The sequence below is a fragment of the Jaculus jaculus genome, chromosome 4 (genome assembly GCF_020740685.1).
Source record: "Jaculus jaculus isolate mJacJac1 chromosome 4, mJacJac1.mat.Y.cur, whole genome shotgun sequence".
In the NCBI taxonomy this organism is placed as follows: domain Eukaryota; kingdom Metazoa; phylum Chordata; class Mammalia; order Rodentia; family Dipodidae; genus Jaculus; species Jaculus jaculus.
Genome location: NC_059105.1, coordinates 39,216,402 through 39,244,333, shown reverse-complemented (window position 1 = coordinate 39,244,333; position 27,932 = coordinate 39,216,402). Strand labels below are relative to the sequence as shown.

The 27,932-nt window shown below is 40.8% G+C and overlaps 1 protein-coding gene across 4 annotated transcripts in view; it reads right to left on the bottom strand.

The window, feature by feature from the left end:
• Positions 1-220: 220 nt before the first annotated feature.
• The window catches only part of Orc2 (origin recognition complex subunit 2), a 56,672-nt gene continuing 28,960 nt past the window's right edge, over positions 221-27,932 (bottom strand). For 3 of the 4 annotated variants that reach the window (XM_045148264.1, XM_045148265.1, XM_004653583.3), the window contains 9 exons: positions 27,782-27,880; positions 21,535-21,644; positions 15,912-16,044; positions 13,471-13,567; positions 9,566-9,712; positions 4,893-5,064; positions 2,803-2,864; positions 2,130-2,248; positions 221-1,349 (listed from right to left, as the gene is read on the bottom strand). In XM_045148264.1, coding sequence (XP_045004199.1) covers positions 1,263-1,349; positions 2,130-2,248; positions 2,803-2,864; positions 4,893-5,064; positions 9,566-9,712; positions 13,471-13,567; positions 15,912-16,044; positions 21,535-21,644; positions 27,782-27,880 — 1,026 coding nt within the window. In that variant the 3' untranslated portion in view covers positions 221-1,262. The remainder of the gene's footprint in view (positions 1,350-2,129; positions 2,249-2,802; positions 2,865-4,892; positions 5,065-9,565; positions 9,713-13,470; positions 13,568-15,911; positions 16,045-21,534; positions 21,645-27,781; positions 27,881-27,932) is intronic. The other variant, XM_045148266.1, reaches the window with a different exon arrangement.

Genomic DNA, 27,932 nt, shown 5'->3' with positions numbered 1-27,932 from the left:
CCCCCGAGGTAGGGTTCCACTTCGGCCCAGGCTGACCTGGAATTCACTATGTAGTCTCAGGGTGGCCTCTAACTCATGGCGATCCTCCTACCTCTGCCTCCCAAATGCTGGGATTAAAGGCATGTGCCACCATGCCTGGCTAAAAATTCTTAATGAATTTCAAGCAACTCTAAAATATCATGAAAGCGGCTTAAAATAAATGATAACAATTCGATACAGATTTTATTAGTGATTTTTTAATAAAGGATTTCATTTCCAAATGTGAAGTATTTCAGGATGTATGTGAAGAATGGAAGCTGACAACAATGGCCAAGTTTAGCCTTTTTATCTTTCCTAAGAAAAAAGGCTCACAGAACTATTTAGGATGCTTAAAATAATCTCTTTAAGAAAAAATATTTTTATGGTGAGTTTTGTCTGCTTAAAAGAGAAATCAGGATTTTTCAGGCAACCATTACAATGCTATGTACTTGTATATTATTCAAGGAAAGAAAAATGTCAATATGTATGAAGTGTCCTTAATTTTATATTGTTCTGAAAACAAATACTAAAATGCAATTCAGGATTTTCTTAGCCTGGCTTCTTGTACCACGAAAATCAAAGTCATGGTATAGACATTAACTTTCAAATATCACAGTCCCAAGTTCATGTGCTTCCTACATTGGGCATTGTGCCCTACATACTCCTCATACTCCTCCCGCTTGAGTACCCTTCCTCTCCCACAAAGTAACCTAACTCCACAAAGGGAAAGCTGATGGCTCAATATTCCATCTGCATCTGCGTGATATTTCTGAAACGACAAGAGATGATCTGCCTTCTCTGTTCCTAAGTTCCAGCCCACAGAAAGAACACATTTGTGTGATTCCCATCGGTGTACTGTCAGACTCTGCCACAGCACCTTTGCAATCAATTAGCTCTGCGAGTGTTAAAGGGCCCTCAAAAACTAGGAATAGCATCTTGTACAAAATAATTCAAAAGCATCCAGTTCCAAATTATCCCTGAGCACACTGTTCATCCCAGCAAGGTCTCCAGAGAGGTAATGAAGTAAAGGCACATATTTTCCAACTCGATGACCACTGCATAGTATTAGACATAGTACACCAGCCAGGCTAATCAGAAGTTCTAATTGATGACATACCCCTCCAATATTAAATCTTGTATGCTGGAAAACAATCTAATGTTGGATGTAAACACAACACTTGTCTAGAGGAGTGGTAGCCGGGGTACATTCACCCTTCAACATCAAGTTCAAGAGTAAGGACAGCTTATGCCTCCTCCTCTTCCTTTTCCAAGAAGTCAGTCAATGTTCCGTTGTCAACAGGAATTAATAAATACTCCACTCCATCAGTTCCCTACAAAATAAAGAATACTCTGCATGTTAGCCCTTTGTAAGAAAGAGATCTGAACCTTCCTGTTACAAAAAAAATGGGTTTGATCCCCCCCCCCCGGCATTTTTTGTCTTGGAGGCAGGGTCTCACGCTAGCCCAGACTGAACTGGAACTCACTCTATAGTCGCAGGCTGACTTCAAAGTCATGGTGCTCCTGCTACCATGTGCTGGGACTAAAGGTGTACACCACCACACACAACTCTGGATTTCTTTCATGTTATATTTTATTTATTTATTTATTTATTGAGGTAGGGTCTCAATCTAGCCCAGGCTGACCTGGAATTCACTGTGTAGTCTCAGGGTGGCCTCAAACTCATGATGATCCTCCTACCTCTGCCTCCTGAGCGCTGGGATTAAAGGTGCGTGAGTCACCACATCCAGTGCCTCAGGATTTTTGATGGTTAAACTTCCTGCTTAAATCTCTAGCAGCCTGCTGGAGGAGGTGTCACTGGGGATGAATCCTGACTCCAGCCCAAAGGAGAGAGCACTTTGAACTCTGATGGTTTTGTGCTTGCTTTCTTTTGGTGTTTGCTGGCTGGTTGGTGGTTTCTCTCTGTGTTTGGACCTGTGAAAGGGACCCAGCTTCTTCCACCATTGATGGAACATAAGCTGAAGTAAGCCAGTTCCTCCTAGCAATGTGAAGATGACATCAACAGTTTTCTTTTTGGTGGTTTCACTCACCCTTGTCCATAAGTAAATAAAATGCACTATACCTGGCATACAATGCTAAAATAGCAGTCTTACCTTCTTTGTTCTTATAAGTTTGTGGTCCCTAAATTCAGTTAACTGGGCTCGAAGTGTTAGATCACTATTGACAAGGAATGCTTCCCGACATTGCTGGTAAAAATCTTGAAAAGAAAGTCCTAGAGTTCAAAATGAGATGTAAGTCAGTATTTAAGACATGCCAGACACAGATATCCATATAGAAAACACCTAGGTATTGCACATTTTGTATTAAAGATGATCAATTCCTGAAAGTAGTCAATTGTGTGAATGGCTTTAGATAGTGGGAATAAAGTTGACTTTTAAGAAGTTGACTCTCAATTCATATGAGATGTGAACAATCACTAAACCATTTACATACACATTATTTTTCCAAAGACGGGGAGGCAAAGATGCCTCACATATGAAAAATAATTGACAGACACACACCATAGTTACAGCACATGAAATTTAGAGATAGGTATGTCTTTCAATTCCTACTGGCAAACAACAAATTTAGCAGGGTCTATAAGGCTGCTTAAAAATTACCTACATGTTTGGGCAGGGATACCTACCAGAGAGCAAAAAAACTTATCACTACAGTGAAAAAAAGCAGGTCTCATCAGATTCCAAAACAAGAAACTAGGTCCTGGGGGTGGGAGGGAAGGAAGAGGGTAAAGGATAGTTATAATTTAATATCATAAATATTAGATACCCATGTAGGAGGGGTTATCTTGGTTATCCAGTTGGTACTTTATTAGTATCCTGAAAATCCCCCTGTGGAAAAGAAAAAAAAAAACGAATTCAAATCCAGAAAATTAACAGCAAGATGATAGACAGTTGTCAAAGGTATAGAGAGAATGTCAAATACTTGGCCTGACTGCATTATCATTGGTTCCTTTTTCCAAGGAACATCACATTCTTTTCTTTTTTTTTTTTTTTTTCTCGAGGTAGGGTCTCACTCTGGTCCAGGCTGACCTGGAATTAACTCTGTAGTCTCAGGGTGGCCTTGAACTCACTGCAATCCTCCTATCTCTGCCTCCCAAATGCTGGGATTAAAGGCGTGCGCCACCACGCCCAGCGAACATCACATTCTTAAGATTTACAGAGAAGAAGCTTTTATAATCTAGAGTACTTTCCTTTCTTTCTTTTTTCTTTTGTTTTTCGAGGTAGGGTCTCACTCTAGCTCAGGCTGACCTAGAATTCACTATGTAGTCTCAGGGTGGCCTCGAACTCATGACAATCCTCTACCTCTGCCTCCGGGAGTGCTGGGATTAAAGGCGTGTACCACCACGCCAGGCTCTAAGAGATTATTCTACCTAGTAGAAAAATTTAAATAAATACATACACATAATCTGAAGATAACAGCCACTGACATAATACATTCTTTCAATGTACAAATCAGCCTTTTGGGGGTTTGAAATCAGGGCCTCATGCATCCTAGGCACGTGCTCTGCCATGAATAATACCCCCAGACTCCAAATCAGATTTACAGAGTAGCAAAATTTACTAAAATTAACAGAAGCAGGGCATGATAATTATTTTGACTCTGATTTCTCTTCTTCCTTTACTTCAGTATCATCAATGAGCCTAGTAGTACATATCTTCAAATATAAAAGTTAGGCCTTTTTCCTTCTGTTTGTTTTTCAACATACAGTCGGTCTGTCTCACTCTAACCCAGGCTGATCTGAAACTCACTCTGTAGTACCAGGCTGGCCTCAAACCTACTGTGCTCCTCCTACTTTTGCCTCCTGAATGCTGGGATTAAAAGTCAGTACCACTATGCCTGGCTAGGGTTTTTGTTTATTTGTATTTATTTTTAATTTTTTCAATACTAGGGACTGAATCAAGAGCCTTACAAGGATAGGTAAGTACTTTACAGTTCATCTATATTCCTACCCCTCCCTCAAATATACAGGTTAGTTTATTTTTATTTTTTGGTATTTAAATAAATAGATAAATAAAAGGCTAGCCGAGTGTGGCGGCAAACATCTTTAATCCCAGCTCTTGAGAGGCAGAGATAGGAGTTTGAGGCTATGGGCTGCAGTGATGGCTTGGCGATTAAGGCACTTGCTTGTAATGCCTAATGACCTGGGTTTGACTTCTCTGTACCCACATAAAGCCAGATTCACAAAGCGGCATATGCATCTGGAGTTCATTTGTAGTGGCTAAAGGCCTTGGTATGTCCGTTTTCTGTCTGTCTCTCTCTGCATGCAAATGAATAAATAAAAATAAAATAAAAGGCTAGACGAACTATATTGAAGCCCAATACATAAAATATAAAAGCAAAGAAGTTCTAATTGAAATGAACCTAGGAATCTGGGGTATGGTGGCACATACCTTAAATCTCAGCACTGGAGAGGCAGAGATAGGAGGATTGCTGTGAGTTCAACACCAGCCTGGGATTACACAGTGACCTAGGCTAGAATGAGACCCTACCTTAAAAGAAAAAAAAAAAAAAGAAGAAGAAGAAAGGATGGGGCGATGGCTCAGTGGGAAAAAGCACTTCCTGTGTAAGGTTGAGGACCTGAACTTTACTACCAGCACCAACATAAAAAGCTGGGCATGGCCACACATGCCTATACCTAAAATCCCAGTGTTGAATGTGGCAAAGACAGGAGGATCACTGGGGCTTGCTGGTCAGCCAGTCAGCTCCAGGTTCAGTGAGAGCGCATATCTCAAGGAAATAAGATGGAAGAACAAAAAGGGGGGATAGCCAATGTCATTCTCTGGCTTCTGCACACACATGCATACATCTCTCACACAAAGAAAAGAAAATATAAGCAATGTCTTTCTGGTTCTTACCTTGCATTAGGAGTAAGGCTTCGTATGACATGAATCAGAGAACTAAGTGGCAAAGATCCAGACTGTTTAACCAGGAGAGAATTCTCGTAGGAGGTTTCTTCAGTATAAGGATTATATGTAGTAGTTTCATACCAGAGCCAATTATAAAGACTCTGCTTTGCATGATCCCACACTACAGAACATAATCAAGGAAAATAATTACTAATTATTTTCATACTGTCATGTTACTAGATTTCACTTTGGGGAAGAAATGAGAAAGTATTCCAGGAAACAAACAGAAAAAAAATTTAAAGGTGCCTTGTTAGCATAGTGGACAGAGTGCCAGTCTCATAGAGTATACAAGACACTTCATTTATCCTCACCACTGTATTAAAAAAAAAAAAATTGGAATAGGGAAATGGTTCAGCATTAAAGGCAGTTGGCTGAAAAGCCTACTGGAGCTGGGTGTGGTGGCGCATGCCTTTAATCCCAGCATTTGGGAGGCAGAGGTAGGAGTATCACTATGATTTCAAGGCCACCCTGAGACCACATAGTGAAATCCAGGTCAGCCTGAGCTATAGTGAGACCCTATCTCAAACAAACAAACAAACAAACAAACAAACAAACAAACAGCCTACTGGTATGGGTTTGATTCTCCAGTACCCATGTAAAGCAAGATGTACGAAGTGGCATATGGGTCTGGATTTCATTTGCAGTAGTTAGAGGCGCTGGCATTGCCCATTCATATTCTCTTTCTCTTTCTCTCTGCTTGCAAATAACCACACATACACACACACACACTTTGGTAGCGCACACCTTTAATCCCAGCACTCAGAAGGCAGAGGTATGAGGAATGCTATGAGTTCGAGGCCACCCTGAGAACACAGCGTGAATTCCAGGTCAGTGTGGGCTAGAGTGAGCCCCTACCTTGAAAAACCAAAAATAAATAAATAAAAATAAAACCTTAAAAATTTCTCACTTTTGTAAATTCTTCATCTAAATGTATACCTCACAATCTGCTTTCATTGTCAATCAACATCTGCATTGCTTGCTTTATTTTGTTGTTTGAGACTGGGTCTTATGTAGCCTAGGCTGGCATGAAACTCATTAGAACTCAGTATGTATCATAGGCTGGCCTAAAATTTGTGATCTTCCTATCTCAGCCTCTCAAATTCTAGGATTACAGGTGCAAGCAACCTCACCTGTAGAACACCTGAATTTTGAATACAAATTAAATATATTAAGGGCTGGAGAGATTTCCCAGTGGTTAGACACCTGCTTGCAATGCCTGATGGCCTACATTTGATTCGCCAGTTCCCACATAAAGCTAGATGCACAAAATGGCACATGGCCTCTGGAGTTTGCAGCAGCTACAGACCCTAGTGCACCCATTTCATATATCTGTCTCTCTCTCTGCTTTCAAATAAATAGATAAACTATATTTAAAAAAAAATCTCAGTATCAGAAGGTGGGCGTGGTGACACACGCCAGCACTTAGAAGGCAGAGGTAGAAGGATCACCATGAGTTCCAGGCTACCCTAAGACTACATAGTGAATTCCAGGTCAGCCTGGACTAGAGTGAAATCCTACTATGAAAAACTAAAAAAAAAAAAAAAAAAACCCTAAAAAAAAAAAAAAAAAACTCAGTATCATCAAGGCATTTTTTAAAAAAATTTTTATTAACATTTTCCAAGATTATAAAATATATCCCATGGTAATACCTTCCCTCCCCACCCCCACACTTTCCCATTTGAGATTCCATTCTCCATCATATCACCTCCCCATTACAATCATTGTAATTACATATATACAATATCAACCTATTAAGTATCCTCCTCCCTTCCTTTCTCTACCCTTTCATCAAGGCATTTTTTAAAAATTAAAAATTTAAGTCAAGTGTGGTGCCTCACACCTTTAATTCCAGCACTACAGAGGCAGAGGTAAGAAGATTGCTGGGAATTGTAGGCCAGCCTGGGCTACAGTGAGACCCTATCTCACAAAAACCAGATTAATTAATTAATTTTAAAAAATAGGGCTGGAGAGATGGCTTAGTGGTTAAGGCACTTGCCTGTGAAACCTATGGACCCAGGATCAACTCCCCAGTACACACATAAAATACATGTACAATGTGGTGCTATGATTCTGGAGTTTGGTTGCAGTGACTAGAGGCCCTGGTGTATCATTCTCTATCTGGCCCCCTTTCTCTCTCTTAAATAAATAGACAAAATAAATAAAATATTTAAAAAAATAAGTAAGTAGAACTGGAGAGATGGCTTAAGGTGCTTGCCTGCAAAGCCTAAAGACCCATGTTTGACTCTCCAGATCCCGCATAAGCCAGACACATGAGATGACACATGTGTCTAGAGTTTGACTGTAGTGGCTGGAAGCCCTGGCACGCCAATTCTTTCTCTCTCTCATAAAAAAAAAATAAAACAAGCTGGGAGTGGTAGTGTATGCCTTTAATCCCAGCACTCAGGAGGCAGAGGTAGGAGCACTGCCCTAAGTTCAAGGCCACTTTGAGACTACATAGTGAATTCCAGGTCAGCCTGGGCTACAGTGAGACCCTACCTCAAAAAACCAAACCAAAATAAATAAATAAATAAACAAACAAACAAATAAATAAATAAATAAAATTTAACCTTCTACTCTGTAGAGTTATCACAAACTTCTGAATTAAATTTGTGAAATAAAATTTAAAAGATAGAAAGTAGCTGGGTGTGGTGGCGCACGCCTTTAATCCCAGCACTCGGGAGGCAGAGGTAGGAGGATCACTGTGAGTTTGAGGCTACCCTGAGACTACATATGAATTCCAGGTAAACCTGAGCTACAGTGAGACCCTGCCTCAACAATAAAAAAAAAAAAAAAAAAACCGATGTGTTTTAAATACTGCTAGGAGCTCTTCAGCATTCTTTAAAGACTGCCCATTCCATCCATACCATTGCTATGTGTAACAGGGACCATACGTTCCTCCCTCTCTGTTTGAGAGACATACACACACACACACACACACACACACACACACCTGACTGCCTCTACCTACTAGAGTTTGTAGCAAGTTCTCCAGGGTCTCCATCAGTGACTCCACTCTGAGTCACACTCAACAGCATCAACCAAAAAAACTGGGCACTCTTTTGAGCTCAAATCAAATATGATAAGAGATGGTCACTGAAAAATAGTGTCCAAGGGCCAGAGATAGGGCTTAGTGACTAAGGCACTTGCCTGAGAGGTGAACGATCCAGGTTCGATTCCCCAGTACCCATGTAAGCCAGATGCACAAGGTGGCATATACGTCTGAAGTTCATTTGCAGTGGCTAGAGGCCCTGGCATGCCTATTCTCTCTCTCTCTCTCATAAGTAAATAAAGAAAGTAATGAAATGTTTAAAAAAAAAAAAAAAAGAGAGAGGGCTAGGTGTGGTGGCGCATGCCTTTAATCCAAGCACTCAGGAGGCAGAAGTAGAAGGATCACCGTGAGCTCAAGGCCACCCTGAGACTACATAGTGAATTCCAGGTCAGCCTGGGCTAGAGTGAGACCCTACCTCAAAAAACAAACAAACAAACAAAAAAAGTAACTAAAATAATGGGTATCTTCCTTATTTAACTTTATATGACTCTTTATTTTCAATAATTTTTGTTTTAGTTTTTGAAGTGTTGGGATTAAAGGTGTATGCCACCAAGCCTGGCAAGAATGATTTTGAAGGCTGAGCAGTTAAGGTACTCAGGACCCAGGTTCAATCCCCCAGTACCCATGTAAGCCAGATACACACACAAGATGGCGCATGCATCTAGAGTTCATTTGTAGTTGCTGGAGGCCCTGACACACCCATTCTTTCTCTCCCTTTCTAGTACATAAAATTAAAAAAATATATAAAAAAAAAGAATATGTTTGAATTGCAATTAAGCAGACCTTTTTGGCACCTGTGTCTTTATGGCAAACTAAAAGTACCCTGAAAAATAAAAAAATGAAAAATAAAATCAAGCTGGGTGTGGTGGTATAAGCCTTTAATCCTAGCACTCTGGAAGCTGAGGAAGGAGAATCACCATGAGTTTGAGGTCAGGCTGGGGCTAGAGTGAGACCCTACCTTGAAAAAACCCAAAATAAATAAATAAATAAACAAATAATGTGCTGGATATGGTGGCACACTCCTTTAATCTCAGCACTCAGGAGACAAAGGTTAGAACTGCCATGAGTTAGAGGCCACCATGAAACTACAATGTGAATTCCAGCTCAGCCTGGGCTAGATCAAGCCCCTAGCTCAAAAAACAAAATTAAAAAAGCCTACTTAAAAAAATATTATTTGCAAGGAGGGGTGGGGGGGGGGAGGAAGAATGGGTATGCCAAAGCTTCTAGCTGTGCAAAAGGACTCCAGGTGGATGAGTCACTGTGCATCTGGCTTTATGTGGGTACTAGGGAATTAAACCTGGGTCATTAGGTTATACAGGCAAGTACCTTAACTGTTAAGTCATCTTTCCAGCCCTAAATAATCTTTTTATAAATCTGATCTCTTGCCATGCGTGGTAGCACATGCAGCACTTGGGAGGCAGAGGTAGGAGGATCGCAGTGAGTTCAAGGCCACCCTGAGACTACATAGGGAATTCCAGGTCAGCCTGACCTAGAGTGAAACCCTAACTCAAAAAAGAAAAATTAAAAACAAAACTGATTTCTCAAGAAAGAAGAACAGTAATATTTAACTTACTAAGAGGAGCATTGAGGTGATCAATAGATGCTATAAGGTACACGTTATGCAAAGATGACAACTGTCCAAGAATTTGCTGACTATTGTCTCCTCTCAACATTTGGCTATCCAAATTGTGGATAAGGAGGAAGAGTTGTAAAGAGGAATCTGAAAGGAAAGGGAATTCAATTGTTATTTTGAATAATTATTGTAGACTTCCTTCCACATACAAGGCCTTGACATTAAAATATGTATCAAAATAGGTAGAATGCAAATAACAACTGCCATAAATTAAGATATTTGAGGGGGCTAGGAAGATGGCTTATGGATACAGGCCTGGTGACTGGAGCTTGGATCCCCAGCACCCACATAAAGTTGGACACAAAAGTAGCACACACATCCATAATCCTAACATGTCCATAGCAACGGGAGTTAGAAGAATTATGAAACTTGCAAGCCAGATAGTTTGGCCTTCCCAATGGCAAAATAACAAGACAGACTCAGTCACAAACAAAGTGGAAGAAGACCAACATTCTGAGGTCGTCATTTGCCCTCTACATGAATGCAGTGGCATGCACCCAGCCTCCATACCCAAAGCAAATAAATATCTGAAAACAAACAAACAAATTGTATCTTTACTGAACATCTACAAACTTTTTTCTTGGCAATATTTGCATTCAGTATGACCACTATAGCATATATACTATATTAGTTATTACAATTAATTTCAGGATGACTTAAAGTACACAAGAGGTTATTTGAAAATATACCATTTTATGTAAGTAACTTAAGCATTTACAGATTTCAGCCAGGCGTGGTGGTGCACACCTTTAATCCCAGCACTCGGGAGGCAGAAGTAGGAGGATCACCATGAATTTGAGGCCACCCTAAGACTATATAGTGAATCCCAGGTCAGCCTGGGCTAGAGTGAGACCCTACCTTGCAAAACAAAACAACAACAAAAAATTTACATATTTCAGTAATCATGGAAGTCCTAGAATCAGTTCCAATTGAACAAAAATTGAACAGCCCGATATGGTGGCGCACACCTTTAATCCCAGCACTCACTCAGGAGGCAGAGGTAGGAGAAATGCTGTGAGTTCAAGGCCACCCTGAGACTACAAAGTTAATTCCAGGTCAGTCTGGGCCAGAGTGAAACCCTACCTTAAAAATCCAAAAAATAAAATAAGTAAATGAATAAAATTGTGAACAGCTAAACTTGACTGTACTTGTGTTTTCTTTTGCTTTTAAAATTCTGAAATGTGGGCTGGAGAGATGGTTTAGCAGTTAAGTGCTTACCTGTGAAACCTAAGGACCCCAGTTTGAGGCTCAATTCCCCAGGACCCATGTAAGGGCTGGAGGCCCTGGTGTGCCCAATCTCTCTCTCTTTCTCTTTCTGCCTGTTGCTCTCAAATACATAAATAAAAATGAACAACAAAAAAGTCTGAGAAATGTGTACACATGTGGTGTGCATGTATGTATATATGTATGTGTATGTAAGCACATGTGTGAGTACAGAGGTCAAAGGTCCATGTTAGGTGTCTTTCTTAATTACTCTACATCATTATTATTTTTTTTATTTATTTTTAAATTTTTATTTGTGTATTTATTTGAGAGCGACAGACAGAGAAAGAGGCAGAGAGAGAGCAGAGTGGGCATGCCAGGGCTTCCAGCCACTGCAAACGAACTCCAGACGCGTGCGCCCCCTTGTACATTGGCTAACATGGGTTCTGGGGAATCAAGCCTTGAACCGGGGTCCTTAGGCTTCACAGGCAAGTGCTTAACTGCTAAGCCATTTCTCCAGCCCAATTATTACTATTTTAAGGCAAGGTCTAGCCCAGGCTGGCTTCGAACTCATGTAAATCCTTCTACCTCAGCCTCCCAAGTGCCTTGTTTTTTGAAACAGGTTCTTTTATTGGCTTGAAGCTCACTGATTCAGATAGAGTAGCTAGCCAACAAGCCTGAGGGTTTTTTCTGTCTCTCTCTCTCTTTTTTTTTTTTTTTTTTTTGGTTTTTCGAGGTAGGGTCTCACTCTGGCTCAGGCTGACCTGGAATTCACTATGTAGTCTCAGGGTGGCCTCAAACTCTCGGCGATCCTCCTACCTCTGCCTCCTGAGTGCTGGGATTAAAGGCGTGCGCCACCACGCCCGGCTCCTTTTCTGTCTCTTTTTCAAGGCCTGAAGATTATAAGTACTCACCACTGTACTACGTTTTTAAGTGGGTGTTGGAGATCCAAATTCAGGACATCCAGCAGACACTTAACTACCTGAACCATCTCCCCAGCACTTTTTTTAGTGTCTTGAGACAGGGTCGCACTCTGCAGCCCAGGTTAGCATCAAACTCAGGGCAAGCCTCTTGTTTAAGTCTCCTAAGTGCTGGGATTACCAGTAAGAGCTATCAGTGCTTGTTTTTAAGTATATGCAGCTGACATAAGAACATATATTTTCTATGTTTATAAGAAGCATAGATAAAACGGGTGAAGTAATCTGGGACAGAAAATGCTTTAGCTAAGAAACAAAAAAGAAAACCTAGAATACAGTAGAATATTGGGTTGGGGCATGGCTCAGTCAGTAAAGCACTTGCCACACAAGCCTGAGAACTGGAATTTGGCTCCCAATGCCCATGCAAATGCTGAGTGGCCCACCTGTAATCCCAGCACTTGGGAGACAAAGACAGGATACTCAGGGCAAGCTGGCTAGCTAGTTTAGTCAAAACAGTGAGCACTGTGTTTACTGCCTCTATTAGTAGGGTGGAGAGCAATAAAGGAAGGATACTTGACTCCAACCCTTACCTAACAAACACATGTGCACACATCTGCGCATGTACACATAGCCACCCACATACAAAAACAAACACATACACACCACACAAGTATATGCATGCAAAAAAAGAGAATACACTAGATCACTAACAAGGTAAATCCAAATGCTATGGGAAAAGGAGCTAAGATTATTGTGACTCTATACAAATTAGCTATTAAATCTGCATTACAAATTATTCCTTTTAATTCTTTTTTGGGGAGGGAATTTACTACGTAGTCTCAGGGTACCCTCGAACTCACTGTGATCCTCCTACCTCTGCCTCCCAAGTGCTGGGATTAAAGGTGTGTGCCACCATGCCCAGCTTAAATATTTTATTTATTTATTTATTTGAGAGAGGGAGAGAGAGAATGGGCATGCCAGGGCCTCCAGCCACTGAAAACGAACTCTAGATGCATGTGCCCCCTCTTGTGCATCTGGCTCACGTGAGTCCTAGGGAACTGAACCTGTGTCCTTTCGCCTTGCAGGCAATTAACTTAACCACTAAGCCATTTCTCCAGCCCTTTCCTTTTAATTCTTAAGGAATGACTGACTGAATGAGTTGCTATAATTGCTTAATCCTGAATAAACTTATGCCTAATTTTCTGATATCCTCATACAACCAAAACCTTCACAGTCAAATAATAAAAGTACTTTTTTCTCATTCTATATAGATCTTAGATATACAGATTCTAGAGTATATAAAAATATCTCAATACAGTAATTCAATAAAGAAATAAGAACGGAGCCAGGTATGGTGGTGCATGCCTTTAATTCTGGCATTTGGGAGGCAGAGGTAGGATTGCTGTGAGTTTGAGGCCAGTCTGGGATTACTGAGTGAGTTCCAAATAAGCCTGGGACAGAGTGAGACCCTACCTCAAAAAACCAAAATAAAATAAAATAAACTCTGAAATAAAAGGCCATACAGAGTTAAAAATGGTAGTAACTCCTTTCAGTTAAGTGAAATTCACAGAATTCATAAAAACAAGAACTGGCTTAAAGAAATCCAAATTGGCACCAGTATAAGTAATTCATATTAAAATAATGTTCTTCTGTATATAATTACATATATATGGGGAAATCTATATAACTTCACCCTAAAGCTACAGATGATCTACTTCAAGTTACCTTCTTTAAATTTGTTCATTATCCAGTCTAGCTGATCCAGTACACTTCGGAAAGTACCGGTATGATTGAGAACTTCTTCAGTTATAGAATTCAGGATCTACATCATAAAAGTGCAAGAGGTACTATATGAATTACAACTTATTCTGTTACAGGATAAACACATTTTGCATAGCAATCCCTTTCCCATAAAGTTAAAAATCCCACTGAGTACTTTAGTATAACTACCACATTTTTTCAATACTTATACACGTCTGTCCATCCGTCGTCCATCCATCCATCCATCTATCAATCATCCACCCAGGCACACAAGGGCCTCTTGCCACTGACAACTAACACCAGATGTTTGTGATGTTTGTATCACTTTCTGCCTCTGGCCATTTATATACAGGTTAGACACCTTGAGAATTGAACCTGAAGTTAGACACCTTGAGAATTGCAAGCAAGCACTTTTCACCACTGAGTCATCTTTATAGCCTCCTAATTCATTTTTTGGATAAGTTGTGAATAATAAAAAAGGAACAAAATATAAAAATGGTAAGAGGGAACTGGGCGTGATGGTGCATGCCTTTTATCCAGCACTTGAGAAGCAGAGGTAGGAGGCTCGCTGAGAGTTGAGGCTATCCTGAGACTACATAGTGAATTCCACGTCAGCCTGGGCTAGTAGAGTGAGACCCTACCTCAAAAAAAAAAAAAAAAAAGGTAAGAGGGGAGCAAAATAACCCCCTAAAACAAAAACAAAACTAAAAAACTAAAAAGGGCTACAGTTGGTTCACAGTTAAGTACACTTCCTGTATAAGTATGAGGATCTGCAAGGGCCCCACACCACCTGGGTTTGAATCTAAGAGCCCACATAAACAGCTGGACATGGCCACATACATCTGTAACCCCAGTCCCACAGGAGAAGAGAGACCCAGGAATCTCTGGAGCTTGGGGATAACAACCCCAAGCTCGGAGATCAGTAGGAGATGCCAGCTCAAATAGGAAATAAAAGGAAGAGCACAGAGTGGGTCCTGCTGCTGGTCAGTGCATAGGGTACAGCAAGGGCACATACACGTGCATATACCACACCAGCAAAACAGGCAAGCAACCAAAGAAAAGAACCTGAAACTCAACCTATAAGAAATAGTAGAAAAATGCCGGGCGTGGTGGCACACGCCTTTAATCCCAGCACTCAGGAGGCAGAGGTAGGAGGATCGCCGTGAGTTCAAGGCCACCCTGAGACTACAGAGTTAATTCCAGGTCAGCCTGGACCAGAGTGAGACCCTACCTCGAAAAAAAACAAAAACAACAACAACAACAACAAAAAGAAATAGTAGAAAATGATGAATTTATCAAAAGAAGCAAGATAGAAACACACAGGACACTAAAAAAGGAATATATATTGGTTAATACCTAATATCCAAGAACCTTATATAATTTGAAGTAAAAGTGACCCATGATAAATGTATACTATAAAACTATATTAATTACAGTGTTAATAGAAAGTATAATAAAAGGCTGGAGAGTGGCTTAGCAGTTAAGGTGCTTGCCTGGGAAGCCTAAGAACCCAGGTCTGATTCCCCAGGACCCACATAAGCCAAATGCACAAGGTGGCACATGCATCTGGAGTTTGTTTGCAGTGGCTGGAGGCCCTGGCATGACCATTCTCTCTGCCTCTTTCTCTCTCTCTCTCAAATAAACAGAAATATTTTGAGTGTAATAAAGTTATAAAAAGTTAAATTTAGAAGTTCCACTGATAATTTAGTGTAGTAAACAAACCTAGTATTTTTCTAATGTTTACTACATACTAGCTTCAAAGTAAATTTGAAGATGAAATTTCAAAGCAAGATTCCCCAAAATCCAAACACATTAGTGAGCATACTGCTGCTTTTGGGACATTAAGTGTAAAGGATGCAACCTAATTTGAAGGCTAAAACAAATCTGTTTACTTTTTTTTTTTTTTTTTTTTGGTTTTTTCGAGGCAGGGTCTCACTCTGGCTCAGGCTGCAAATCTGTTTACATTTAATGTTCAAATAGATATAGCATCCTCACTTACGTGGTAGTACTATGTCTTACTAAAGATTGTAATGTACCACCCCCCACCCTATTTTTTCTATTTTTTTGTGTTAGAGTCTCACACTAGCCCAGGCTGACCTAAAACTTACCCTGTAGCCCAAGCCTAGCCTAAACTCACAGTGATCATCCTACTTTAGCCTCCCTAGTGCTAGGATTAAAGGCATGTGTCACCATGGCTGGCTTTATTTCTTCTAACATTTAAAAAGTTTTATTTATTTGCATATATGTGTATGGGCATACCAGGGTCTCTCGCCCCCACAAACGAATGCTCATCCGGCTTTTATTGGGTGGCTGTAAAATTGAACCTAGGCAGGAAGACTTCGCAAGAAAGCACCTCTAACCACTGAGCTATCACCCCAATCCCTCTTAAGATTTTTGAAACTTACTGATTTCACGTTGATTCCAGGAAAGAAGCCATTGATGACAACGTGAACAGAATCTTGGAGCATAGCAGTTCGAAACCTTTCTAGTAAATCTCTCTTAGAACCCAAACCATAAAGTACAATGTTGAATCCAAGGCTGTTAAGAAAGATTATATTTATGAAATTAATGTTTAAAAGTTCTTGTGAATTTTATCAAGTACAATATCTTTTTAAAAAAAGTTTTTGGCCCTGGCGCGCCCATTCTCTCTCTCTCCCTCTATCTGTCTTTCTCTCTATGTCTGTCGCTCTCAAATAAATAAATAAAAAATGAACAAAAAAAAAATTAAAAAAAAAAAGTTTTTGTTTATTTACTTGAGAGAGAAAGAGGGGGAGAAAGAAAGAGAGAGAGAAAGAATAGGCTCACCTGGGCCTCTAACCACTGAAAATGAACTCTGTACATCTGGCTTATGTGGGTCCTGGGGAAATGAACCTGGGTCCTTTGGCTTTGCAGACAAGTGGCTTAACTGCTAAAACTGCCAAGCCATCTCTCCAGTCCTTTTTTTTTGTTGTTGTTGTTTCTTTGAGTAGGGTCTTGCTCTAGCCCAGGCTGAATTGGATTTACTACATAGTCTCAGGGTGGCCTAAAACTCAGGGCAATTTCCCTCCCTCTGCCTCCCTCCCGAGTGCTGGAATTAAAGGCATGCACCACCACGGCTGTCTACAATATCTTTAATTTATAAAGATTATAGACTGAGGGCTTAGTGGTTAAGGTGCTTGCCTGCCAAGCCAAAGGACCCAGGTTAGATTCCCACGTAAGCCAGATGCACATGGTGGTGCATGTATCCTGGAGTTCACTAGTAGTGGCTGGATGCCCTGGCACACCCATATTCTCCCCACAAACCACCTCACAAATAAATAAAAATATTTTTTAAAAAGATTATAGAAAGAAAAGCATTACTATAATAGAAAATTTTAACAGCTCAGTGGGGGCTGGAAAGAGGACTTAGTGGTGTGAAGCCTAAGGATCCCAGATTCAATTCCCCAGCACTCATGTAAACCAGATGCACATGGTGGCACATGCAATCTAGAACACCTCTGCAGTGGCTAGAGGCCCTGGCATACCCATTCTCTCTATCTGCTTCTTTTTCTCTCTCTCAAATAAATAAAAATAAAATATTTTTCAAAAGACAAAAAATAACAAACAAACAAACAAACAAAAACAAAATAAAACCAGCTCAGTGGATAAAGCCCTTGCCATGCAAGTATAAGGACCAGGGTTTGGACCTCCAGCAACCAAATAAATGCCAGGTGGGTGTGGTGATCCATGCTGTAATCCCAACAGGAGGCAGAGTCAGGAACTTAGGGGCAAGACGGTTAGCCAGACCAACCAAATTGGTGAGATTTAGGTTCAGGTGAGAGACCCTGTGTGGTAGTTTGAATGTATGTCCCCCAATAGACTCAGTGTTTTATTAAAGCTTGTAACTTGGATCTCCAGTCAGACAGCTGAAAGTGACGCTGGGCGTGGATCTAAATTCCAGCCAAAAGGCACAGAGACCAGCCTGAACTCCGGGGCTCTGCTTGCTTACTTGTGGTGCTGGCTGTTGAGTTGTAGCTCTCTCTGCTTGCAACTGTGAAAGGCGGTCAGCCTCTTTTGCCATTATGGAACTTCCCCCCCCTGATCTGTAAGCTTGAAATAAATCCTTTCTTCCAATAAACTGTGTCTGTTTGGAATGTCATCCCAGCCACATGGAACTGACTACAACACCCTGCCTCAGTCATTCAAGTGGAGAGTGATGGAGGTGACACACAACGTCAACCTCTAGCCTCTACATGCACTTGCACACATGTGGGCATGCACCCACACACATATGGCTAGACATAGATACATATATGCCAATACATACATATACCCACCAAAAACAAAAACAAATGAAAATAGAAGCTGTGCATGGTAGCACACACCTGTAATCTCAGGACTTGAGAGACAAAGACAGGAGGATCTCCACAAAGTACCAGGTCATCCAGGGCTACACTGTAAGAGTATATCAAGTATAATGAATAATAAATACTAATACAGAAAGAACTGAGATGTCTCAGTAACAAAATGAGCAATTCCCAATTTATACCAGATTATGGCACTATTTTATTGTCTGTGGGAAAGCTTATGGTTTCTTCTTTCACAGCTTTCTTTCTCGCTCCCATGATCTTTTTTTAAAATTGATTTTACTTTATTGTTTTTTTATTTGAGATTGACAGAGAGAGAAAGAGGCAGATAGAAAAGGAACATGCCAGGGCCTCCAGCCACTGCAAGCAAACTCCAGGTGCATGCGCTACCTTGCGTATTTGGCTTATATTGGCCCTGGGGAATCGAGCCTCAAACCAGGGTCCTTAGGCTTCACAGGCACGCACTTAACCACTAAGCCATCTCTCCAGCCCTCCCATTATCTTTTAAGCGACAGATGCCTGGGAGACAAGGAAGAATATGTCCAGTAAGGACACTAAATTATTTGTTTTATTTATTTGTTTGCAAGCAGGGAGAGAGAGAGAGGAAAGAGTCAGATAAAGAGAGAGAATAGGCAGGTGAGGGCCACCAGCCTCTGCAAACAAACTCCAGATGGACGCACCATTTTGTGCATCCGGCTTTGCGTGGGCACTGGGAAACTAAACCTGGCGACTTATTTATTTATTTTGATTTTTCTTTTCTTTTCTTTTCTTTTTTTTTTTTTTTTGTTTTGTTTTTCAAGGTAGGGTCTCACTCTAGCCCAGGCTGACCTGGAATTCACTATGGAGTCTCAGGGTGGCCTTGAACTCACAGCAATCCTCCTACCTCTGCTTCCCGAGTGCTGGGATTAAAGGCGTGTGCCACCATGCCCAGCCTATTTTGATTTTTCGAGGTAGGGTTTTTGCTCTAGCCCAGGCTGACCTGAAATTCATTATGCAGTCTCAGGGTGGCCTCAAACTCACGGCAATGCTCCTACCTCTGTCTCCCAAGTGCTGGGATTAAAAATGGGCACCATAATGCATGACCTGGCTATTTAACATTGTTTCTGTTTCTGTGGGTTGATTTCAGGTCCTCATGCTTGGAAGGCAAACACTTTACTGACTGAGCTATCTCCCCAGCCCATATGTTGAATTATTAATAGGGTATCCAGGTAGAAAGTTACAATATACATTCAGCTGCTTGAGTAAAGTCTGGGTTGGAGATAATAGTTATGAATCATTCATATAAGAGCAACAAAAACTAAAGAGTGAATGAGACCACCCAGATTTACTAAATTCATGATCATTTACAGAAGTCAGTCAGACAAAAGATTTCTGTAATGCCCTTGGTCTATAGGATAACCCAGAAGCAGAACAGGAAGGGATAAAACCCTGGGATGTACAGACTGGCAAAGTCAATGAAGCAGAGAGACAAGGGAATTCAAATAGCTAGCAAGTCCACTGAAGTAGCTGACTACAGGTCTAGAGCAGGAGACAAAGCAAATTAAGCTATCGTGGGTTGACATACTAGAAGAAAGAACTGGCAAAGCTGTTGGACAAACTTGCAAGGCTTAGGTTCATACTTATTGAGACAAGTTGAGGTTCTTGCAGGGAAAGGATCATCATTCCCTTCCTAACATAAGCACTGGACATATTACTCAAAAAGGCCAGGTTGTCTATATGTATGGAGGTTGTCAACAAAAAGTTAAAAGAAACCGAGAATGGTGGCTCACACCTTTAATCTCAGCACTTGGGAGGCAGAGGTAGGAAGATCGCTGTGAGTTCAAGGCCATTCTGAGACTACATAGTTAATTCCAGGTCAGCATGACCTAGATGAAACCCTATCTTGAAAAACCAAAGGGGGAAAAAAAGTTAAAAAAGAAAGTAAGAGTGAATTCTAGGTCAGCCTGAATTAAAGTAAGAACCTGCCCCCCCCCATATATATATACATATATCCTCCTTTTCTTGAGTCAGAGCATCATGTCAAACTGTTCTCAAACTTGCTATGTAATGAAGGATGATCCAGGACCTCCTGCCTCCACCTTTCAAGTGGTAGATTACAGGCATGCATCACCACACCTGGCTCGTTCTTTCTTTGGGACTTATTTGTGTTGACCTAGATTAAAATCTAATTGGGAAGATGGGTGTGATGGTGCACACCTTTAATCCCAGCACTTGGAAAGCACAGACAGGTGGATCACTGTGAGTTCAAGCCCACCCTGAGACTACATAGTGAATTCCAGGTCAGCTTGGCCTAGACAGTGAGACCCTACCTCGAAAAACCAAAAAAAAAAAAAAAAAAAAAAAGAAAAAAGAAAACTAATTGGGGCTGGAGAGAGATGGCTCAGCAGTTAAGGCACATAAGCCAGATGCACAAGGTAGGCCATGCATCTGGAGTTTATTTGTATTTACTAGAGGCCCTGGAGTACCTATACACTTACTCACTCTCAATCTCTGTTTGTCTGTACCTCTATGCTTACAAATAAATTTAAAAAAATATGTTTAAAAAATCTGGGCTGGAGAGATGGCTTAGCAGTTAAAGGATTCCCTGCAATGCCTAAGGACCCATATTTGACTCTCCAGATCCCACATAAGCCAGATGCACAAGGTGATCCAAGTATATAAGGTCGCACACACATACAAAGTGATGCATGCAGCCGGAGTCAACTGCAATGGCTGGAGGCCCTGGCACGCCCATTTTATATCTCTCTCATAAAAATAAAATTAAATTTAAAAAAATATAATTGATAGGTAAAGTTTTAAAAACTAGAATTTCAGGGCTGGCAAGATGGCTTAGTGGTTAAGGCCATTTGCCTGTGAAGCCTAAGGGACCATGGTTTGATTCTGCAGTACCCACATAAGCCAGATGCACAGGTGGTGTATGCTTCTGGAGTTTGTTTGCAGTGGCTAGAGGCCCTGGCAAGCCCAATCTCCCTCTCTCTCCCTCTGCTTCTTTCTCTAGAATAAATAAATAAAAATATGTAAAAACTGAAATTTGAGCAACATCATACAATAAGATGACATTTCTTTTTTTTAAAAAAAATTTATTTTTATTTATTTGAGGTAGGGTCTCATTCTAGCTCTGGCTGACCTGTAATTCACTAGGTTATTCTCCGGGTGGAACATTTTTTAATTTTTATTTATTTATCTGAAAGAGACAGCAAGAAAGGAGGAGAGAGAAAGAAGTTAGAGAATGGGCATATCAAGGCTTCTGGCCACTACAAATGAACTCCAGATGTATGCCCCTTGTGCATATGTGGGCTTATGTGGGTCCTTGGGAGTTGAACCTGGTTCCTTTGGCTTTGCAGGCAAACACCTTAACTGCTAAGCCATCTCTCCAGCCCTAAAATGACATTTCTACATATCAGTCATTTCTCTATGTGTCACAAAATTAGGAAAATACCTATCTTGTTTTTGGAGAAGTAGAACACAAGACCTTGTGTAGCCCAGGCTCACCTAAATCTTATGAACTTCCTCCTCAGCCCCTCTCCAAATGTTGAGATTACAAGAGTATGCCATGATATTTAGCCTGAATTTTGGCTTTAATTTACACACATACATCAAGTTCACTATAAAAAGGAAATCAAATATACTAAATTATATTTTAACATAAAGGCATATACAAGCATATTATTCTTCATTGTGCAAAGTTGGTAATAATACTTACTGTAACTGTAGCATCCATTTATGAAATAATTTTTCATATTGTTGATTTAATTGTTTAATTTCAGCAGAAAATGAAGGTGAGAACTTGCTCAATAAGTTACGTAGAGTTTGCTAAAAACAAAAAGAGAGAGAGAGAGAGAGAGGGAAATCATTTTCAAACTACCTATATCAAGTCAGTTAGAAAAGGCTGTTAACAGAAATATAATTGAATACAGAACTCAATGTATCCACCGAGTACACACAATACTTCAGATATCACTTACATTTGTCTGCTTTCAATTCTTCTACTATAAATATGTAATAACATAGAAGTATGGTAAGTTTTGTAAAGAGCCATTTAAAGGATTATAAATTCCAAATATAAAATTTTAATTTATAAGAGGATAGCTACTATACTATATAATGATCAAACCCACCTTCCAGTTTTGACAACAAATTTTGAGTAAGAAACAAAATATCTATGGATCTGGGATAGTGCCTCAGTGGTAGAGTGCTTGCTTACCAAGTACACAGCCCTGGATTCGGCTCCCAGAACCATAGCAACATCATCAATGACAACAAAATACCCTAAACTTGCTCTCTCTCTGCTTGCAAATAAATTAAATTAAAAAAAAAAACCCTAAACTTGTAGATTTGAAAAAAAAATACAAAAGTTTAAGGTAGCAGTTCAATATTAATTCTCAGAAAACATTAGTTTCATTGTGATTTAGCATTATCAGTAATAAAGTAAACTTGGGCCAGATGCAGCAGTACACACCTTAATCTCAGCACCTGGGAGGTAGAGGTTGGAGTTCAAGGACAGCCTAAGACTACATCATAAAGTAAACTTGTATCACTGTGGTTTATCAAAAAGCTGTTTCTCACAAATCCTGCCATCTTCCATAAGCATGTGTTATGGTTCGGATATGGCAAGTCCCCTAAAATGGCTCATGTGTGAAGTCTTTGTTCCCTACTGAGAGGGATTCTGAGTAAAGTTACCCCCATTTTGTAGGAAACTAGTCATGGATGTTGACTGCCCAGGATGTTGGCTGGCAGATTCAGAGTGACCATGCCATTAACTCATCAGCTTGTCAGGAGCTCCCACATACATCCAAAGTAGTAACTCCTCTACTTCATCAGCCTGTCAGAAGCCCTCATAGACATCCAAAGTAACCAAACTTCTAGTTAACTAATCAGCCTATCAGAAGTCCCCACATGCATCCAAAGTAACCAATCTAATCCACTTCAACTTGATACTTAATTTACATCTCCATGGTATAAAAAGCCCTGATCCTAGTCACTCAGTGGCAACTGGCTTGGGTTGCCTCCTGGCTTGAGAGCTGTTCTGTTTCTATTTTCTGTTTTGCTAACAAACCTTATTTAACTAGCTCTTCTGCTGATCCTGCATTCTTCTTGGGTCACAAGACAATAACCAGAGAGCCACTGGCTTGGGGAATTTTAAGTGACCATTGAGTGTCTGACACTCTATCCCCTAGGCTAAGCCCATCCAGAGCGGAGAAAGGTTTCACTGCTCTCAAAACCAGTAATACTACTAGTGCTACTGATATGACTGGATCACAACAGTACTAAATTTGTCAATTCATTTATGCATTTATAATTTCATGTAGAATGACTTAGGAGATGGGGCCTGGCTGGAGAAAGTAGGTTACTGGGGACATGTTTTGAAGGTTGTATCTTGTTTTGTTTTTTCCTTTCTTCCCTAGGGACTCACTCTAGTCCAGGCTGACCTGGAATTCAGTATGTAGTCTCAGGCTGGCCTTGAACTCAGTGATCCTCCTAGGCCCCCCATATGTTGAGATTAAAGGCATGTGCCACCATGCCTGGCTGTATCTTGAAGATGACCTCTTCCTATCTGTCTTCTGCTCTGTGTGCCAGAGACAAGCCACTTTCTCTACCACATGTTCCCCATCATAATGCTCTAGCTTACCATGCATAGGCCCACAAGCAACATAGAGAATTGGATGGAAAGATGGCTCTGTTGTTAAAAGCAATACCAATATGATAGAGAATGGAATTTCAAATGGGAAAGTGTGGGGGTGGGGAGGGAGGGAATTACCATGGGATATATTTTATAATATGGAAAATGTTAATAAAAATTTTTAATTAAAAAAAAAAAGCAATACCACAAGTGATCATAGAATGAAACCACTAACAGTGACAGTGAAAATATATCCTTCCTCCTGGGCTGGAGAGATGGCTTAGTGGTTAAGGCATTTACCTGCAAAGCCTAAGGACCCAGGTTTGATTCTCCAGGTCTCATGTAAGCCAGATGCGCATGGTGGTGCAAGTGTCTGGAGTTCATTTGTAGTGGCTAGAAGCCCTGGTGCGCCCATTCTCTCTCTCTTCCTCTCTGTCTAATAAAAAATAAATTGGAAAAAAAAAAATCCTTCCCTTGAGAGAAAGTAGTGCATGGGGGGGTGGGGGATGGGTGCACCAGGGCCTCTAGCTGCTACAAACCGACTCCAAATGCATGCACCACCTTGTGCATCTGGCTTACATGGGTCCTGTGGAATCAAACCTGGGTCCTTTGACTTTGCAGGCAAGCACCTTAACCACTAAACCATCTCTCCATCCCTAAATAAATAATAAAGCCAGACGTGGTGGCACATGCCTTTAACACTGGCACTAGGGTGGTAGAAGTAGGACTGCTGAGTCCAAGGCCACCCTAAGACTACATAGTGAATTCCAGGTCAGCCTGGGCTGATGCGAGACCATGCCTTGAAAAACCAAAAAACAAACAAACAAACAAAAACACCTTATTTTGGTGCAATTGTACTTTGGTCTGTCTTCTGTGCCCTATCTGGGGTGAACATAATATGGAAAAAAATTGGATTTATTTTTGTATCCATTGTGTCAGTATTTTTGGGAGAAGATACGAGCTGTTTGACAGGAGTACAAAATATTTAGACCTCTCTAGACTAGGAGAGAGATATCCGGTAGTTAACCTGAGTAACCCCATTACCTGAAGAACTTGTATTTGAGGGCTGGGCACATGGCCATGCTTGAAGGATCTAAGACAATGATTGTCGGGCTGACAATAAAATAACACATTAACATTTTGATCAACAGAACCAACTTTTGAGCTGGGACAGTTTGACCCCGATGAAGGATGTTTAAAATGCTGAGGCTGGAGAGATGGTGAAGTGGTTAAGGATCTTACCTACAAAGCCAAAGGACCCAGGTTCAATTCCCTAGGACCCACATAAGCTAGATGCACAAGGTTGCACGTCTAGAGTGGCTGATTGCTCTGGCATGCCTACTCTCTTTCTCTCCCCCTTTCTCTCTCTCCAATAAATAAATAAAAATAAATAAAATGTTGGCCTCTTAGCTGGAGAGATGGCTTAGCAGCTAAGGAGTTTACCTGTGATGCCAAAGGACCCAGGCTCGATTCTTCAATACCTATGCAAGCCAGATGCACAAGCTGAGGTGACGCATGCATATGGAGTTTGTTTGCAGCAGCTGGGGCTCTGGTGTGCCATTCTCTTCATCGGACTCCTCCACCCCCGCTCTCTCAGATAAATAAATATAAAAATGTTGGTCATGCTGGGCATGGTGGCGCACACCTTTAATCCCAGCACTTGGGAGGCAGATATAGGAGGATCGCTATGAGTTCAAGGCTACCCTGAGACTACATGGTGAATTCCAGATCAGCCTGAGCTACCGTGACTGACCCTACCTCAAACAAACACAAACCAGGGAGGTCCCTGATGCCCCCAAAACATTACAGGCCATTGCCAAAGCCTTTGGTTTCCCACTAGGAATAGATGGTAAGACCCTATTGCTGAAGACTACACATACTTGGGCTGCAAGGCCACTGAGATATCCTGCTGGAACTGAGCTGATAACCTCTTCCATGTAGACCAGCTGACAGAAAGATGAAAGAAGCCATTCTGCGTGCAGTTCAATCGGAGAAAGAGAAATCACCAGTGAAGATACTCAACAGTGGACACTGAAAGCCTTATATTTGGCCAGTCAGGGACAAATGAGCCAACAGGGGCAACAGTGGCATGTCTATCATGCTGGAAACCAACTGCCCTTTAATTGGACTAGAGGACTGCTCCATGGAAGGGAATACATCCTGATACTGAAAACTTAAAACTGGGGTAGTCATGAGCCCTAGGAGTGTAATGTCTGCTGCTGTCTGGCTAAATGTATATACTAGACTTATCAAACTGCCTAGTAAGCACTTCTCTCAATGTTCATAACCTTATATTAATGCTACTCTCACTTTTGGTAGAGAATCTTCTCTTTTCAGAGGGCAGCGACCTTGGGATGACTAAGAAGGCCTTCATCATGGTGCTGGAAGTGACAGGAGTGCTCAGCACTGAAATATCTCTATCACACCTTGCAAAGCTCAGGGTCTATTGCGGAAGAGGTGGCAGAAAGAATTAAGAGTCAAAGGAAGGGTAGGACTCCTTACAACGTGCTCCCCCAGACACAAAATGGCCTGGATACCCATGACCTCACAGTGCCTGACACTACCTACACAAGACCATCATAAGAGGAGGAAAAGATCATGACATCAAAATAAAAGAGACTGAGTGGGGGAGGGGATATGATTTAGAATGGAGTTTCAAAGGGGAAAGTGGGGGGAGGGAGGGCATTACCATGGGATATTGTTTACAATCATGGAAGTTATTAATAAAAAAAAAAAAATTTTGTGCTGGAGAGATGGCTTAGCGGTTAAGTGCTTGCCTGTGAAGCCTAAGGACCCCAGTTCGAGGCTTGATTCCCCAGGACCCACGTTAGCCAGATGCACAAGGGGGCACATGCGTCTGGAATTTGTTTGCAGTGGCTGGAGGCCCTGGTGCGCCCATTCTCTCTTTCTCTACTTGCCTCTTCCTTTCTCTGTCTGTCAATCTCAATTAAACAAATAAAAATGAACAAAAAAAAATTTTTTTAATTTTTTGAAAAGAAAAATAAAATAAAAAATGAGACAAAACTGTTGGCCCTAATAAATGTTAGTTATAAACTGTTTAGTTGAATCCATTTTCTTGGGCAAGGATTGTTGGCTATGTTTTAGGACAAGACAAGTTTCAAAAAAAATTTTTTTAATTATTGACAACCTCCATAATTACAGACAATAAACCATGATAATTCCCCTCTCCTCAGACAAATTTTTAACCTGGGGTGAAAATAACCAACCAGAGCCTAACTAACAAACCAGGAAAGACCTGTTTTACTGGGCAGCCACTCTTAAGTAATAGGAGAGGCTTAATGTATTAAAACACTGGCAGTTAAGGTGGTGGCCCCCAAGGGAACATATTTTGTTTGTCTTAAAGGTATTTAATTGGGTGGTGGTGGCACATGTCTTTAATCCCAGCACTTGGCAGGCAGAGTAGGAAGATAGCCGTGAGTTTGAGGCTACTCTGAGACTACATAGTAAAAAGCCTGGGCTACAGTGAGATCTGACCTCAAAAAAAAAAAAAAAAAAAAAAAAAAAGTATTTATATTTGTTATTTAGAAGGAAACTATCAGTATTTTGGGCCCCCCACTTGGATATGTTTCCAGAAGACGAAGTCTGTTGATATCTACAACCCAGTGAGGCAAGACAAAAGAGAGTCTTGGGCTAGAGAGCTTGCCTGTGAAGTATAAGGACCCATGTTCAACTCTCCTGGTCCCCCGTAAGCCAGACGCACAAGGTGATGCAAGGACACACATGTACGCAAGAAGGCGCACGCATCTAGTTTGATTGCAGTGGATGGAGGCCCTAGTGTACCAATTCTCTCCCTGCCCCCACCACTCATTAAAAAAAAGAATCCTGATGACTCTTTCTATTTTGTTAGGATTTGTTTTGACAAGAACTGCAGCTATCAGTGTCACCACAATAAATCTCTAACAAGTCCAACATAGTCAACTTTTTAGCCTCAGGGTCCATTGTGGAAGAAGTGGTGGGAAGAATGTAAGAGCCAAAGGAAGGGTAGGACTCCTTACAGTGTGCTATCCATGGATATCCATGACCTCGCAGTGCCTGGCACTACCTACACAAGACCAGTAAAATAAGAGGAAAAGATGATGACATCAAATGACAGAGACTGATTGAGGGGGGAGGGGATATGATAGAGAGTGGAGTTGTGAAGGGGAAAGCAGGAGGGATTATCATAGTTTATTATCTTTAATTAAATATTTAATAACTATAAATTCATATTTCATTTGATAAATACAATAATTTTGCTTATGTTCACTTACCCTTCAAATGTGTTGCTAGTATAAAGCAAAATTTAGAAGTACCACTCTTTGTAACATACCTGATCCAGTTTAGCTCTTTTTAGCTTCTGCAGTGTTCTGTCAGAGGTTAAAACTCTGGAACTGCTATGAGCCTCGAAATATTCTTCTACTAAGTCACTCTGAAAATGGACACAGCAAAGTGAGTTTTAAGTAGTTTCTAAGATTTGTATT